The sequence below is a fragment of the Lycium ferocissimum genome, chromosome 2 (assembly GCF_029784015.1).
Source record: "Lycium ferocissimum isolate CSIRO_LF1 chromosome 2, AGI_CSIRO_Lferr_CH_V1, whole genome shotgun sequence".
Taxonomy (NCBI): Eukaryota; Viridiplantae; Streptophyta; class Magnoliopsida; order Solanales; family Solanaceae; genus Lycium; species Lycium ferocissimum.
Genome location: NC_081343.1, coordinates 44,502,106 through 44,519,751, shown reverse-complemented (window position 1 = coordinate 44,519,751; position 17,646 = coordinate 44,502,106). Strand labels below are relative to the sequence as shown.

General features: G+C 35.5%; 1 protein-coding gene and 1 long non-coding RNA gene across 4 annotated transcripts; both read right to left on the bottom strand.

The window, feature by feature from the left end:
- Positions 1–692: 692 nt before the first annotated feature.
- LOC132048099 (uncharacterized) lies at positions 693–2,689 on the bottom strand. Its single transcript, XR_009412900.1, has 3 exons — positions 2,450–2,689; positions 1,536–2,365; positions 693–1,405 (listed from the first exon to the last, which is right to left on the bottom strand). It is a non-coding gene; the product is annotated as an uncharacterized LOC132048099 (long non-coding RNA).
- A 3,838-nt stretch (positions 2,690–6,527) lies between these two features.
- Positions 6,528–17,584, bottom strand: LOC132039418 (calcium permeable stress-gated cation channel 1-like). Of its 3 annotated transcripts, XM_059429907.1 has the most exons (13): positions 17,193–17,583; positions 15,812–16,132; positions 14,378–14,524; positions 14,159–14,294; positions 13,178–13,279; positions 12,104–12,223; positions 11,870–11,950; positions 11,209–11,549; positions 10,277–10,522; positions 8,704–9,028; positions 7,255–7,488; positions 6,802–7,101; positions 6,528–6,769 (listed from the first exon to the last, which is right to left on the bottom strand). In XM_059429907.1, exons 2-12 carry the CDS (start codon positions 16,123–16,125, stop codon positions 6,844–6,846), a joined length of 2,304 nt encoding a protein of 767 aa, XP_059285890.1. In that variant the 5' UTR covers positions 16,126–16,132; positions 17,193–17,583; the 3' UTR covers positions 6,528–6,769; positions 6,802–6,843. The 3 variants fall into 3 exon arrangements, with proteins under 3 accessions (XP_059285890.1, XP_059285895.1, XP_059285887.1); XM_059429912.1 differs by having other exon boundaries at positions 6,528–7,101; positions 17,166–17,584; XM_059429904.1 differs by having other exon boundaries at positions 6,528–7,101.
- Positions 17,585–17,646: the final 62 nt, after the last annotated feature.

The window sequence follows — 17,646 nt, the reverse complement described above, 5'->3', positions numbered from 1 at the left end:
AAATTGCCTCTTTATAATAGCCTTACTTAATATTGTGTAATGATATTTTGTAAGAAATATATTATCTATAAAAATAAAATATTAAAATATTTATGGTAATCATCATTAATGTCATGCACATAGTAAATTTCAAGTATGAATATATCAAAATCTTCAACTATACTATTACGCTCTCAGATAGCCTCCAAGGGAAAGCTATTAAATTCCCTTCTGCTGAAAGTTTGGACAAAAATCTTCGTCGGTTCAAGCGTTATATTATCACTAAGAGACTGAAATTTACGAAACAACCTATGATTGTAGAATTCTTACGTTAAACTTGAAATATTTAAATTTTCAATTCATTTTGAATGCACAGGTTCTTTAGATTTTAATTCTTTATCGGTATGGTACAACTAGTTATGGATTTCTTTGTAATTTATTAGTCTTCTCAATTTTTAATTAATGAAATTTGTAAATCAATTGAGATTTTAAAATTAACAACTATTTTGGTTTCATTTATAACATAAAAGGTACAAAAAAATAATTTGTTTGCGTACTTTTGTTTATAACAGCTAAATGAGATCTAAACATCAAATGTCAGTATACATACATAATAACACCTCATTATAATAGCCATAAATTTTTAGGACAAATGCTGCCATCATAGAGAGGTTTGACAGTAATCACTTTTCGAACTGTGTGTGTGTCACCCTAATGTTATATAATAAAATACAAGGTAACTATTTAAGTGCGTCTGTAGCTGCAATTACTACAATGCAATTTTGGAAAATAAATTCAATAATCTGTCCTAACTTTTAGGGGAAATTTCAGGAACATACAATTGGCTGACTTACATTGCAAAAATATAGCCCATAACTTATATTGTAAAGCTTTGGCTAAAAACAATAGGTTTAAATTAAACCCCGTTAGAGAAAAAATCAAGCTTCTTGTCCTCTCCTTGAAGAAGAAGAAGAAGAAGTCCACACAAGAACATTGTATCAATCTTGTATAATAGTGTATAAGAGATGTTTATACTCTACACCCATATACGCTGCCACGTTGGTATACAATATAATACAAAAGCTGACTTCGTCTTCTTTGTTGAATTCAAGCACCAAGTTCATCCAAAATACCTCAAATGCTACATCAAATCACACCCTAAAATTCAGATTTAGGCTCCTCAATACATACCCGGTCTTTTGCAACAATACCCACTCAAAATGGAGCTTATTTGCAGAAACCCGATTTTCAAACTTTGAAACATCGAGCTACAACAATGGCCGTTCTATGGAGTTTCTGCTTGCTGTTCACTTTCTCAGCCTTAAATCAATGGATAGCCATGTTTTTTCAGCTTCAAACAACATTCTCCTACAGATTATATTCAACAATTCGAATTGAATGCGAGTAAGGGACAATGGAGATATACCTGGACAAAAAACAAACAAAAATATTAATACTATAACCACGACGAAAAAATGAGGCAAAAGATGATAGTAGATGAACAAAAAAGAAAAACATAAAATCAAATGAGAAGGTAATGGACAATGGAGATATACCTGTTGAAGTTGAAATCAGACAAGAAGAAAAAACAAAGGAATTGTAATGTGAGCGATGAAAATGTTGAAGTCTTACGTGGGTTAACGGATGCAAAGTAATTTTAACTTTACATAGACAGTAGGCCATTTTAAGAAAGAACCTCAAATATAGGCCCAACTTGGTTGTAACTGGGCCCAAATTGATATATAGGGTAATCAAAGGGAAATTTCATGAACATACAATTGGCTGACTTACATTACAAAAATATAGCCCATAACTTACATTGCAAAGATTTGTCCAAAAACAATAAGTTTAAATTAAACCCCGTTAGAGAGAAAATCTAGCTTCTTCTTGTCCTCTCCTTGAACATTGACAACACCATAGAAGTAGTAGTAGTAGTAGTGAGAAATCCACCAAATACATGTCAACATTGTATCAATATTGTATAATAGTGTATAAGAGGTGTTTATACACCCATATACGCTAGTATACAATATTATACAAAAGCTGATTTCGTCTTCTTTGTTGAATCCAAGCACCAAATTCATCCAAAATGCCTAAAATGCTACATCAAATAACACCCTAAAATTCAGATGTAGGCTCCTCAATACGTATTCGATCTTTTGCAACAATACTCACTCAAAACGGAGCTTATTTGCAGAAACCCGACTTTCAAATTTTGAAACATCGAGCTTCAACAATGGCCGTTCTATGGAGTTTCTGCTTCCAGTTCATATTCCCAGCCTTAAATCAATAGACAGCCACGTTTTTCAGCTTCAAACAACATTCTCCTACATATTCTATTCAACAAATTCAAATTGAATGCGGGTGAGGGACAATGGAGATATACCTAGGCGAAAAAAGAAAAAAAATCAAACAAAATAATACTATAACCACTGCGAAAAAATGAGGGAAGAGATGATAGTAGATATACCTAAACGAAAAATGAAAACATAAAACCAAATGGGGAGGTACTGGACAATGGAGATATACCTGTTGAAGTTGAAATTAGAGAAGAAGAAAGAATAAAGGAATTGTACTGTGAGCAATGAAAACGTTGAAGTTTTAATTTGGGTTAACGGCTGCAAAGTAATTTTAACTCTACATAGACAGTAGGCCATTTTAAGAAAGAACCTCAAAATATGAGCCCAATTTGGTTGTAATTGGGCCCAAAATGATATACAATGTAATCAAGTCTAACTTTTATCTTATATACAAATAACATTTAATTATTCTTATTAATTAATAATAGATTATTGATCATTAAACCCAAGTCTTGGTTAATCCAATAATTAGTATTTTATTTGCTGCATGTGTCCCATTATCCATCCACCTATCAACACATTGCAACAAACTAACAATGGAAATTTCATCTTCTGAGGAAACGCCATAGTCCTAACTTTTATCTTATTATAAAATTTTCTTTTCACTTGTCTGTTTTATCAAATCAATTTTTTTTTTCTCCGGATACTACGCTTATCATTTGATAACTACATCAAATACTAGTAGTCAAATTTAAATTTTGAAAGCATAATAATAAGGTTAATTTAGTCAAATGAACCCGATAATAATTTCTTAAGGGGAGTGTCAAATGACACCGCATAATCTCTTCATCCTTAATTCGAGTCCTCAAAATGTTAACTGGAAATGGTTTCTCCTTAAGGAACCTTATGCGGCGTCCAAATTAATCGGAACCTTTAAGGTGTGAAAGCATGGGAAGCAAACATGATTAAATACCCTGATAGTTTGTCACGCCCCAAATCTGGGGAGCGAGACCGGCACCTGGTGCCTTACTTGACCCCTAGCGTACCATCAGTAACTCATGCTCTAGACATACATACAACAATCTGAGCCAACAAGGCCGACTGCAAATAAAACATAACATCTCAGGCTGACAAGGCCGAACTCTAGAATCTGTAAATGATGAGCCTCTCTCCAAATGGGATCATCTCAATATATATACATATCTGAACGGGCCGATAAGGCCACTATGTATATCTGTAAACAGCAAAAGCCAAAACAAGATACAGACAAGGGCCGAGAAGGCCACTATTTTGATATACTGAATGTACAGGATACAAGCCTCTAAGAAGATCAAATTGTACTGTGGTCGAAACAGGGCGCCGACCTACCCATTATCTCCATATACACAAAGCAATACTAACTATAGACCTGGTAACTTCGGATGAAGTGGAGCTTACCAATCAAGTTGATACTCTGCATTATCTACTGGGGAGGTCTCTCTGTCGTCTATATCGTGTGCATCAAATGCAATGCCCCTGTAAAAGGAAGCCATTTAATAATATACCGAGTATGTAAGGCAACTGAATAACTAAAACTGATATATGAAATCAACTAAGAATCAACGATACTCTGGAATTACACTTACCTGCTCTAACCCATCTCTTATATAATATAACAACATAGCTATCTCTGTATGGCCTTATGAGGCTGTGTATATCTCTGTGTAATAATAGTATATCTCTCTAACTCATAGGTTGGGCATATATAATATATATCTCCGGCTCATAGGCTGGGCATATATATATATCTCTCTGACTCATAGGCCGGGCATATATATGGTGTATCTCTCCGACTCATAGGCCGAGCATATCTCTCCGACTCATAGGTCGGGCATATCTTTCCAACTCATAGGCCGGGCATATATATAGTAAATATCTCCGACTCATAGGCCGGGCATATCTCTGTAGCTCATAGGCCGGACACATCTCTCTAGCTCATAGGCCGGGCAGATGTAATATATAATAGTAGTACTGTATATCTGTCTCTATGTATATGTATAATCTCTCTATCCCTTCTACTGATGCTAAACCAGTAAGAACTGGATATGAATTCTGATAAGGACCGATCTAATACAACTGACACATGATAACGATAACAAAAGGCTCTATAAACAACTCTTCTTTTATATAAACTATTAATATGAGAACTCTATGTTATACTCTTTCCTTGTACGTTTAATGGACTCTTTCTTAGTAGCATTCATGCCAATGATAGGAAGGGAATAGCCTTTGCATGCCTTGCGAAATAATCTGCCCAACAACCACGATAAGCTCAACTCGCTGTACCTTAATCTACAACAATAAAAACGATGCTATCATCACACTAAAAATAATACTACTATAGTAATTCGAACGATAAACTTATTTTATAACAAAATACACAGCATCTCCCCTGTTTATTCCACATTCCTCAAGTTCATAAGAGTCACAACAACAACCCAAACAACCAGCAACTCTATAATAAGCTTGCAACTCAAAACAATGATACAACGAGTGGCAAGCTCGGTTTATGACTAATAAAACTATAATTTCAAACCCTTTCTTCTTTCAAATACATGTCAACAACAATATACTAAGGTTATACCATTAATTTCCAGTCATAAAATACCACAAGAACAACCTTAAAACAGTTCAACAAGCAACAGCAACACAACTACAATTTCCAACTTTTATCTCACGGGTTCTCAATCATACAAGCTAGCTATGACTTCTACAAGCTCAAATACATAAAGGAGGAGTGCAATCTTACCTTATTACACTTAGAACAACTCTCCACATGAGCTTGAACAAGTCCAAAATCAGCAAACACAAGAAGAATAAGAAACTCAGTAGCACCACGGGATTTTCGGCTTTTGATTTGAGTTGTTTACCTTTGATTTTGCTCTTGGGTGATATGAAACATTTTGGAGAGAATTCTGGGATGCATAGGATCTGAAATGAGTGAGAAATGACGAAAGGATCAAGTCCCACCGCTTTATACACTTTTAGAAAGTTCCACCACCTAAAGTGGGTCCCAAAGGGGCTGCATGCGCAGTCTCGCTAAAATGTGAATATCTCTCTACTCCGATATGGTATCGACGAATGGTATAACGCGTTGGAAACTAGACTCATAGACCTTCAATATGGTGCGTGGATCACTCCATTTCTCCAAGCATATTGGGAGAAAAGCTCAGTGACATCTGACCCAAATTTTCGGTAAACTTATGAACGTAACTTGTGACAACTTTTGCCGACTTTTGTTTTACAACTCGCTTGACTTCAAAACATAACATATGACTATTAATCATTTCAAACACCATAAAAAATGACCTCCTTAGCATATTAAGCACTCCTTGTTTTTACCGCGAAAGTACGGGTTATAACATCTTCGATTCGTTCAAACTCCAACCCTCACGATTCTTTCTTAACATTTGTTTTAACATATCGTTATCTTTGTAAAGGCCCTTAACCTCTCCGGCTCATATTGATTCACTTACGGCACATTCTAACATGAAAGTACGGGGTGTAATATAGTCCTAGCCGCAAACGATGAGTGTTCGCCCTTGTTCTACGCGGGTTTGTCAATGCTTGAACCGATTGATCTGAGTGAGCTACGAGGTTAGTCTTTTAGGATCCACTTGCTTCAAAGTGCCCATTAATCATTTGTTAATTTCAGGAATGAATACCGAATCTCGAGTGAGATTTCAAAAGCAATATATTGGTCAGGTAAATGAATGGCCGCTATGGGTTCATCTACCTGGGTTACGACTCCATTGGTTTCACATATTTAATTGTGATGAAGACATGGAGGAAGAAAATTTGGTGAGTGCTTGAATGCGACCTAAATTCAAACACAATCATAAACGTTAGAGCATTTTTTAACCTATTCCGTTCTTTAATAGATGTTCAAGTGGCTTTTAAAACTGAAGACAATGAAGAACAGAAGACATAAAATAGTCTTTTCTTTTAGATTATTTTATACTCACATATTTATTTAAGGAGGATATTTGTCTCCTTTATTTTATGTTTAGTGAAGTTAGGTTAATCCCCTACTTCACTTTTGTTTCACAAAATTGTAACACATTAAAAAGAACTTGGTTTTAGTGTCGCGTATTTTATTTTATCTCTGACGCAAATCTTGTTTATTTTGATTGAATCATTGACGGTTACAATGATTTCACATACATAGATAGTTCAAATGAAATAAACAGACCAAACAAGAAATCCGACTTTCTTCTTAACAGAGATCGATAAATACCTTTCCTACAAAGCTTGTCTACAAGATATATCCTCGAATCCACAACCATCAACTGCTAAAAATCTCAACATCCTTAAAGTGAGCAAAACTTCTAATGCTATTACAACTATAGAAACATGAGTTCTTTACAGTGTTTTGTATTTTCAGCGAACTGGTGCAGCCAGCTCATATATGCCGTGTTAAAGTGCTCTCTGTACCATTGCTAATGTTGAAGCTCCATGATCGAACTCTCTTCCATGATCGAACTCTCATGCACAAAGGAGGTGAAATATTCCCATACTAAGCTCTTTAATGTTCATGACCAACTGCATCAGGAAGCGACGGAGACGAGCCAGCACTGATTTTGCTGGGTACTGGTGTATTCATTCTTGATTGGCGTTTGGTGGGGACAAGCACGCTATCATTCTCCAGTTTCATCATGAAGTCCTCATCTTCATCCTCATCTTCGTCTTTGAAAATAGGATGCACATAAGAATTTTGAAGGTAGCCCTTCAGATTAAGGTTCGGTTCCCTTGCTTGTTCCAGAGTATCTCTCCTCCTTGCTTCCTGTAATCAAGAAGAAGATAGCAACAGTGTAGAGAAATAGAAGCCTTTGGAGAAAAACAAAATGGGAAACACTGCCAATGTTTTAAAAAAACTGAGCTAAAACTACTACTATAACAGCGAAAATTCTTATTTGCAAGATGTGCTTCTACACACCTGTATCGGATATCTGGTGAAAGCCGGCTCATAACGACCTTTGCAGTATAAGTGAAATGAGATGGTCAGCACTGGAAGGGCAATCAGGAAAGGTGCTGACTGAGCAGCATGTTTTGTACTTAGCAAGCCCAGTAGAGATAACTGAGAGAAGCACAGAGCGAAAATTATACGTCCATGAACATCTGGCCAGAATGCTGCTGCACTTTCGTACTCCTGATTATATACATTAATAATCTGCAAAGTCTCATGAAAAGAATCCATCAGAAAAAAGCTAATTGTAACATGCAAACATATGTCCAGATAGTAGTGTATGCAAATAGCAGACTGAAAATAAGATTTACTAGGAGATGTGAAATCGGTCATGGAAAAGTTTTATCAAGCATCAGAGAATTCATCTACAATCCGATATATTAAATCTCCTCCTTTTTCATTCAGAACAATTGCCAATACAAGTTAAGTACACAAACAATGTACACAAACAATCCATAGAAGTATTAAATGAATAGAAGACACTACCATAATAATAGAGCTGCTGTGTAGACTTGTTAATTACATTATTCACAATGAACAACTAAAGGGTCATTATATGTTATACTCCCTCCGTTTCAATTTATGTGAACCCATTTGTGACTGGGCACGGAGTTTAAGAAAGAAGAGAAGACTTTTAAACTTGTGGTGTCAAATGAGTCAACATATATTTTGTGTGGCTATAAATCATTGCATAAAGGGGTCATTCTTTTTGGCACAGACTAATAAGGAAATAGGTTCACATAAATTGAAACAGAGGGAGTATCAAGGATAGTTGTACAGCTCAATCCTACATGCATCTCCAGCAGTACAAGTTTCCATATTTCCTTCGTCTGAATAAATTATGGGAAAGACTAACCAGTTAACAAATATCCCAGTTATTAATATAGTGTTGCATGTGGAAAGACTAACCATATCCCAGTTATTAATATAGTGTTGCATGTTCATATAAAACGCAATATGGGAAAGACTAACCAGTTAACAAACATCCCAGTTATTAATATAGTGTTGCATGTGTCCAAGATACAACATTAAAACGGCTTTCATATGAACACAACATATCAAGAATCCCATGAAATTAGATATCTGATCCAACATCAAAGCTAAGGTAATCCCTAGCATCTCACTTAAGTAGGTGTAGGGCATACAAAACTACTTCAAAGGACATCAATTTCGTCTTGACGCAATATTCGTTACAAGTAAAATAAAGTGTCTCATCTTTTTTTTGAAACTGGTAAATTAAAATAAAGTGTCTTTATCATATATACTTGTTATGAGTAGACTCTCAAGTGCACATGAAGTTCTTGCAATATCAGCAAGTTTGTAGTACTTATAAACAATATGATGTAATAAAGCACCACATGTTCTAAAAACTAAAGGAAGTGGAAGATATAAAAATAAAAAGAAAAAGAGAAGACGAACCTGATGACGATATACTACATATGCCAGGCCAAAGAAGACCAATATGAACGGAAGCAGAAATGGTGTGACCACAGCATAGACAAGCCCCAATAAGAAATATAATTGTATCTGTGGTTCTCCTGTGTTGAAACCAACGCTTCCAGGATCCATTGCCTCTTCTCTATCTTTTTCAGTTTTTACCAAGAAAAAATTCTTCAAGTGGTAAAATATTAGTGGCTTCAGTCTTAGGATCTCTCCAGCAATACCAGCCCACCCATCCACCATTATATAGGTTATGAAGAAGGATGCTTTCATAGGGACTGCAACACCAATTGTTTTAGGGATTCTGCAGAAAATGTAGGAAATTTTATCGCAAAATGCTCTTAGGTAATAGGATATGGACTATCAAAGAATGGAAAGCTTTTATTATCACCTAATAGAAACATAATATAATACTCTGCAATACGAATGTACTAGCAGAATCAGCACATAAAGAACCAACCATCTATTGGCTGGACTCAATAAGACAACTCCTAGTCAAGCTGACAAGACAAGACATTATGTAACATGCTACAATTAAGTCTCTCTAAGATATAGGGAACTTAGCTATCCTCTCAAGTGCGAAGAAAACCTTCTAGAAACTAAAGGGACTTGTCAAACACATACCAGTATTCAACACTCATACTTAAGTCCCATGTAACATACTTCTGGAGCTAGAAATTTAGATTGATTACAGGCATGGCATGCTGAACAGGAACAATCTCGTAATTAGAGTGGGTTTTAGGATAGTAAAAGAGCATAAATACATGATGGCATGCATGATCTACATGAGCGTTTTCACAAATAGGATGAGGCCACTTGTCACGAGGAAGCCTAGCCTATATGAATTGTTTCCTTCTCTTTTTCTTCTAGTAGGGGTCACATATCTATTGTTTTCTTTTAACACCCAACTTCACCAGGACTACAAAACTGGTCCCCCACATAAACATTTCTCCAAGTCCCTAGAGAACTGAGCTTCCCAGACACTGATATGCCTCTGGTAGAGGAACCACGTCCTTCCAAAGTGGCCATCAGTTCTGATCCCCTGCGCTATAAAACTAGGTCTTTTGTTTGTGTACTCTAATTTGATTCAGTGGAGTGGACATTCTGGAAAGCTACATTTGACCTAGGAGATTGCCAAGTTTAGGATCAATACGAGAATGACTGTGCCCGGTCGTTTCTCTATAGTTATAGACATCTCTCAGGGTATGTGAAAACAAGGTCTCAGTGGCATCAGGCTTAACTCCATGTGTCTGTCCAAAGACGTTGCTTTACTATTCTGAATAACTGATTAGAGCAGAAATGAAAGACTATATCTCTATGTGGACATTGCTATACCTGCATCAGATAGAACAATGTCCAGGTAGAGACACATCGTTATACCTGCATCAGATAGAACAATGACCACGTAGAGACACACTCTTTACGTGGCCATTGTTCTACCTTCAACAGAAGCAGACTCTAACTGCATTCCAAACTTTCCCCATTGATTCACAAGTTAAAGAAATAAAGGCTGAGGCAAATCTAGTAACATATTTTCATTAAAACAACGTACTGGTTTGGTGATTGGTTGAGAAAGGAATTTAGTTGTTCAAATGCAGCTCCTGCAATTATGTTCCCGAGGAACACATTCACAATAGTGAAGATGTAGAATTTAGATGCAGATTTCCTCTCTAGAGCTGATATGCTTAGCCATCCCTCAAATTTGGACATTATCATCAATATAGTAGGCAGAAATATGAGAAAGATCTTCAAAGCAATCCCAGGTAGAAAACCTTGGATGAATGACTTGATGAAAGGTCTGCATGATAGATCAGCAGAATTATTAGCGAAAGAGTAACCACAAAATATAAAAATCAAATGAGCTACATTTGAGATAAGCTGGTGCACAACTTCTACGATCAATGATTGGCACAAATACCAACTCAGACGACAGCCCATTTCTTAGTGCAAAGACCAATAGGATAAAGCAAGAAAAGAACTCGGAAGAACCATTAGCAGAGTTAATACAGCATATAAAGTAGTGTTTCATTGCTGAGTATGACTTGTCATGTCAATTCAGCATCACGAAGAAATAAAAAAATTCATGGAATACCCAACAATTGTTATTCCAGTTTTGTAGTTCTGCCAATAATCATAGATAGCATTACCAAGGAAATAGCTAATAGCATTTTTAGGTTGCATTCTTTTGTCAAGCATCTCTTTGCGAGTGATGACATAACGATAAAAGCGATTATCTCAGGGAATGACATGACACAAATCATACAAAGCTAAACTAACTGTGCACTATTCACACAATTATCAAACAAGTTCCAGTAAGTACTCACAAATATTAAACCACTAGATTTTGTTTTTGAAATTGTTGTCACGAAGAGACTTTTGAAATAGATGAACTAGGTATATCACCATCAAGGATCATGAGTACAACAAATACTAAAAACGAGAGATGGTGCTGACTTCAGAACAAATATATAATGTGGTACTCACACGTCAATGATAACTTTTAGAAATGGTGCTCTCTTTGTAATCCCCTCAATGCTGGCAAGGGTTTGGACAAATGCAATTGGGATCATGAAGAAGAATGTCAGAAAAAAGAAGATAACAGCAATTATGAGCTTCCTAATTGTCAAGGAAACATAGGGGATCGCCAGGTTTTTCCAAAATATATCACGCGGCTCTGGAGCCCATTCTGTTAACCACAAGGTTGGATTTCTGGATTGCTGTGTTTGTGCACAAACAGCGGCACCCCACCGGCTTTTGAAGGAGACAAACGCTGCAGGCATGATACACTTTGGGTCTTTTCGTACCCTTTGTTTCTCTTCAGCTATCTACAATTTAAGTCAGAACCAAGGCATTAGTAGAATTAGAGCTGATTTAGAGCAAGGTCAGGTAAATGGTTGATGAAAAGGTAAGTTATGTCCAATAGGATATCTTTTTCTAGTAAATAGGAGAATCTTTTTTTCTAGTGGAGATTCTTTCTATTCCCAATATAAATAAAGAGACACCTATCAGTGTTCAGTACTGGTGAAAGTAATTCATTCAGTATTATCCATGACACACTCTACCTCTGATCTAACAAGGATAGGTCAATAACATGCCGATTGAAAATCTTTCAACTTATTTAGGGAGATGCAAGTGTGGTATTTACCTCTTTTGACAATCTTTCAATTTCAGCAGTCTGATGGTCAATTGCATCGACTTTTTCTCCAAAGCAGCCAAGGAAACCAGTCTGCAAATTTGGAAAAAGAATGCACTGAAACAACTTATCCCTTTTAAGGTAGACAAAACTTTTGTCAAAAAGGTACTAATTGAGCCTCAGAACATATTTTATAATATTAAAAGTTAGAAATAACAATCTGTAGAATTAGGGACACATCCATACCTTCATCATAGGCCGTTTTGATTGATCCCTGGAGTACTTAAGCTGGTAATAGTCGAGCCAATTTTGCTTACTCTTCTTCTCCTTCACCAATTTTGCTAGTTTGTTGGCATCATACACGCCCTATAGTAGAATCCAACTATGTGAATAAAGATGAAATAGTATATCAACATAAAACATAAAGCATACATTAAAAATATGCATATAATAAGAAAATTTTAATCCATCCTATTGAAATATTCAACATGCCAGTGACTTCTCTCACATAGGGATACTAAATTTTAAGACCATCATATCAGCACGAACTGACCATAATTATTCTACAAGGGAGAATAGGCAGATAACTGCCTTGTAAAGAAGCATTAGGGATGAGAAGGATAATAACGAACAAAGTTACAGAATTTTGTTCATTGAATTTTCAGTTACAAAAATAGATCATAGCTTTTAAGATGACAAAACTTTCAGAAGGTTTCACACATAAAAATCCTTAGTGGATGATTCAAACTTCTATTCCTTGCCTATAAGTTATATTCAGATCTTTACGTTCTACCATGTTATTTTGTATATATCAAAGATCATTTTACGTTCTGGTTGTCACAAATGGCACAGAGATCTTTGCGTTCTATTCCTTGCCTATAAGTTATATTCAGATCTTTGCGTTCTACCATGTTATTTTGTCACATCATAACTTATTAAAAACCTCTATTTCAGGTCCTAATGCCTCTGGTTGTCACAAATAGCATACAGAGCAAAATTTCTTCAATAGCACCCATAGCACAACCTCTTCTTCCCCTGCAGAACTAGTTTATGCTAGGACATAAGTCCTTAATCTCTTCCCTTCCTACTGCAGTAATAAGTAACAACTATGAAAATTTTCACATTTGGGTGAATGGGTGTGCTCAATGTAAGAGAATTCTCCAACTAGCCCAAAGCTCTGGGGGCTTCAACAAGGAGCATATTTTCAACAATGAAAAATATATCACTTTCTCAAATGTTTAAACACCAAAACAGTATGAGATACTTGTCTTTTTTATCAGTAGAATAGCATGAGATACTTGTATTCCAGCAGGTTCAAACCTGTTGCATGAGATAATGATCTTGATGGTTAACCAGGAAAAAGTGCTCCACACATTCACTAACTGATTCATCGGCATCAGGCGGAACATTCCTAACAAGGACCTGTAACAATCAAATTTTAGCGCACGAAGTAATGTAGATAAAAGTTGCAGTCATTGTTCAAGATAGTAGGCACAAAGAATCCAAATGACAACAGCAAATAAGGTCTACTCATTCTACGTACACTTGGTCAATTGTTTACCCATAATGAGAATGTAGATATGTTCCTCAACGAAAGTTCTCAGGAGGACCATTTATGTGTCAAAATCTAAGAATACTACTATGATTAGCTATCTCAAAAAAAAAAAAAAAAAAAAAAAAAAATAGGTATACACAAGTAATCAATGCAAATACACATTTTCTATATGCAAAGCAAAACTTGAAAAACCCATGCAAATACACTTACTCTATACTCCCTTCTAACAAATTACCCCAACGTCATCAACTCTCTTAATATGAATTGACTAACATATGAACAAAATGCATCACAAAGCCGCATAATTAACACCATCAAGGGGAAGGAATGCAAATTATGAGATCCTCAACTATTGAGCTGCCTTTCTACTGCTTAATCAAATGGCTCATATACATAAAGGAGTAATTGTTATGAATATCATTGCAAAAAATGCACCGACATGTTTCGCTCCACCTGATAATTCAATGAGGTAAAAGTAAACTTTTGTCTTCTGTAAACTGCTTTCAGAAAGCTCAGAAGATAATTTCAAAAATAAACAAGAAAGCTGAAACTTTGATTACTCTCTTAAGTTTGAACAGTTAAGGAGAAATACCATGTCAGCATCAATCTATGTATATTAACTTTCTGAAAACATTATCCATTGGTAGACAACATATGCTTCAATGATTATACACTCCTTCCCAGAGATTAAATTTTTTAACACTGAAGAATTTAGATGTTCAATTTCAAAAATTAAGGTGACATACTGTATATTGGTCAGGGCGACGTTTTTCAGAAGCGACAAACTGCAGCCTCATGGCTGCAACATTTTCATACTCAGTTTTTAGGACATAGCAGGTCCAAAATGTGAAGGCATAGGCCATAACAATATGCGTCCAAAACCTGCGAAAATCCAGGTCAAGATGAATTACAACCATGGAGTTTAAAAGGTATTGCCATTTTACTGGTTGACAACATCTCCAAACCTGAGTGACCCAAGTGGAACATTTGAAACGGAAAGCTTATCAATGTCGCTATAAGTAAAGTCGGATTTTGTCAGAGTGCTATTTGTCCAATTTACAGGTACCAGGATAGCCCATGCAAGCAATGTTATAGGAACAAAGATTTTCAGCCTGCAGAAATCAAGAAGCAGCAGTAATCATCATAGACCGCCCAGTTTCTCACAATAGACACAAAGGCAATACACTTTAGCAGGAAAACAAAGTCGCTATCATGCTGATTCTTTTTCCTGTTTCTGTAGCAACCTCAAATGGGACTGAGGCATACTTGACTGATTGAATGTTACACCTAAATCCCCTTTTCTTATAGGGTTCTTTAAAGATAACGATAAAGATCCTATTTTAAAAACGTGACTCACCTATTTATCTTGATTTTATAGTATAAACCAACAGTCTGATAAAAAAGAGGGAAAAGGGTCAAAAATGTCCCTCTACTTGGCGAAAAGGGCTAAAAATATCCTCTGTTACAAATTTGGGTCAAAAATACCCCTCCCGTCATTAAAGTTTTCATATATACCCCCTCTTACCGAAATTCCCAAAATAACCCGATTTCATTTTTAAACCCGACCTAATTACATAAAGAACTCATCTGCGACCAACTTATTCCCGAGTCCTATATCTGGAGCCACTGGGCACAGGAGTGGGTAACCCATATGGGTTTTTTATTTAGTTGGGTCGGGTTTAAATGGAGCGGGTTTAAAAATGAAATCGGGTTATTTTGGGAATTTCCGTTAAGAGGGGTATATTTGAAAACTTTAATGAGGGGAGGGTATTTTTTATCCAAATTTGTAATGGAGGATATTTTTAGCCCTTTTCCTAAAGTAGAGGGGTATTTTTGACCCTTTTCCCTAAAAAAGATGAGATAATCCAGTATGTTCGGTTTTTTTTTTTTTTTTTAACAGTTAACATTTCTATTAGCATGTTCTGATTTTTTCCTGCTGTTATCTCCATGTTTGGTCTTGTTACAACAACAAATATGTGGTTTTTCGTTTTATGATTACTGTTTGAAGTGAATCCTATTACTGATACAATCAAATGAGAAGTCACATATCCTTAATAGAAATACAGCCAGTCACCTTTTTTTTTTAAACAAAAAAAGTTTGCAGCCACATTAACTTAAAATAAAAAGATAAACAATGACTAATCCTTCAAATATCAGTTCGTTTCATAGAGTCAATTCTGTTATTTCCATATGGATGCACCATGCATCATCCTTATCTGAAATGAATCCTTTTAACATGACAAAGCGAAATAAAAAGCTAATAACACAATATTGTAACATGTTAATCAATATGGTTGACCAAAGAAAAATACCGGAAGATTGACAGTGTGGTTACTATAGCAATCGCACAGATATTCTTTATGACTCCAAAAGTGGTATCAACAATTAAAAAGACATACCCTAGCAAGTATATCCGCAAATAAACAGCAGAGTCCAACCCCGCATGGTCAATAAGCTCAGGTTCAGGCATTTTCAGTGCATCCGGTATCCAGTTCAGAAACCTTATATATGCCCTCCAATCAACATTAACAAATTTCGTGACTAACGCCCCAGAGTGGGTGGGACTGTGCCTCAACCCCTTAAGATACCATTTGGGGAAATAAACTCTGTCATTGAATGGTTGAAGCCGCAGAATTGCAAATGCCACAAGAAAGATTAAAGCAGATATAATATTTATCGCTGCTGAAAGGCCTATATCTCCAAGTGTCGCCATCTAGTACCTGTAAAGAGAAGGTCAATATCTTGCTTGGATCAGCATGTTAAAATACATGGAAAAATACACTTCCGGGCCTTATTAAGCCCCACAAGAGAGAATAATCAGATTAAATATAAGCTGTGCAAGTTTTAACATCTCAAACTGGGAACCTCACACTATGAAACACAATCGCTGAGGGTTCTGCTTGTATACACAGTAACACCAAACAAATTTTATAGGATCAACATTTATGGACAAAGATAAATACTTCCTTTCCACTTTTTGTTACAATATGAACTTCTATAACAATACTCAGATGCTGTATACCAACTTACTGTTTTAAAGGACAATCAGAGTACATATAAGATGCTGCAAGTTTTAACATATCAAACAGGGAACCTCACACAATGAAACACAATTGCTGAAGGTTCTGCTTGTCTACACATTAACACCAAACAAATTTATAGTATCAACATCAATGGACAAAGATAAATACTTCCTCTCCACTTTTTGTTATAATATGAACTCTTTTAACATAATTCAGATGCTGTTTACCAACTTACTGTTTTATAGGAAGTTTCAGTTGGATTACTTTGACTTCAAAATTACCAGCATGCTCGAGAAGACGAGCTTCTCAAGGATGCAGTCAATTGCGAAGCAAACAATAGACTATACATGCATATATACATCAGGGCCAAAAAATACCATATAGTAATTGATAAGACAATTTAAGGGAAAATACAACTGATCATCTCTATTTCTTTAACTCATAAAATCATGGTAAAAAGGCAATTTAAAGAACACGAATAAGAAAATCAGCTCACTAAAAAAAAAAAAAGGTCTTTTTAACAGTCAGAATTCACAAAAGATCAACAAAATTCAGAGCTTAGCAAACACATGAAAGCTCATACAACATTCAGAAAACTACTTATTTCTTCATTGGAATTAAACAAGATTTTAAGCAAAAGTAAAACCCCAAATAAGCACTTAGATTCATCAACTAAAACCCCTTTCAAGCACAAAAACATAAAAAGCAAAACAGAAAAAGAAGATCATACTATTGTAAAGTGAGTTGTTTCAATTACCAAAACCAGCAAGAAAGAGAAGCAAAGTAACAATTTCCCAATCTGAAGAGGTAAAATCACTTCAAAGCTCCATCAAAGCAAAGAGTAGTCCCTTTTTCTCCTACTTTAACTAAACTCCAAGCCAAATAAACCAAAACCAACCACAATTATGTAATGTACTTCTTTTTCTTCCACTATCTTGGGTAATAAGTGAATATAATTACCATACTAGGAAAATTATGCAAGAAAAGGAAAGGGCAAGTAGCCAATATATATAATGAAGATTTTTTTCTTGTACTGTTTTGGATAATAAAGTAAACAAGATCAATATGCAAGAAAAATGAAGCTTTTTTTTTGCCAAGAAGTCTAAACTGTTCTAACACGGAGATGCTTTTAAGGGATGTGATGTTAACGTTTTTATTTTCAGTGGAAACCAAATCGATCATTTTCAATTGTATATATGGAGTAAGTAAAA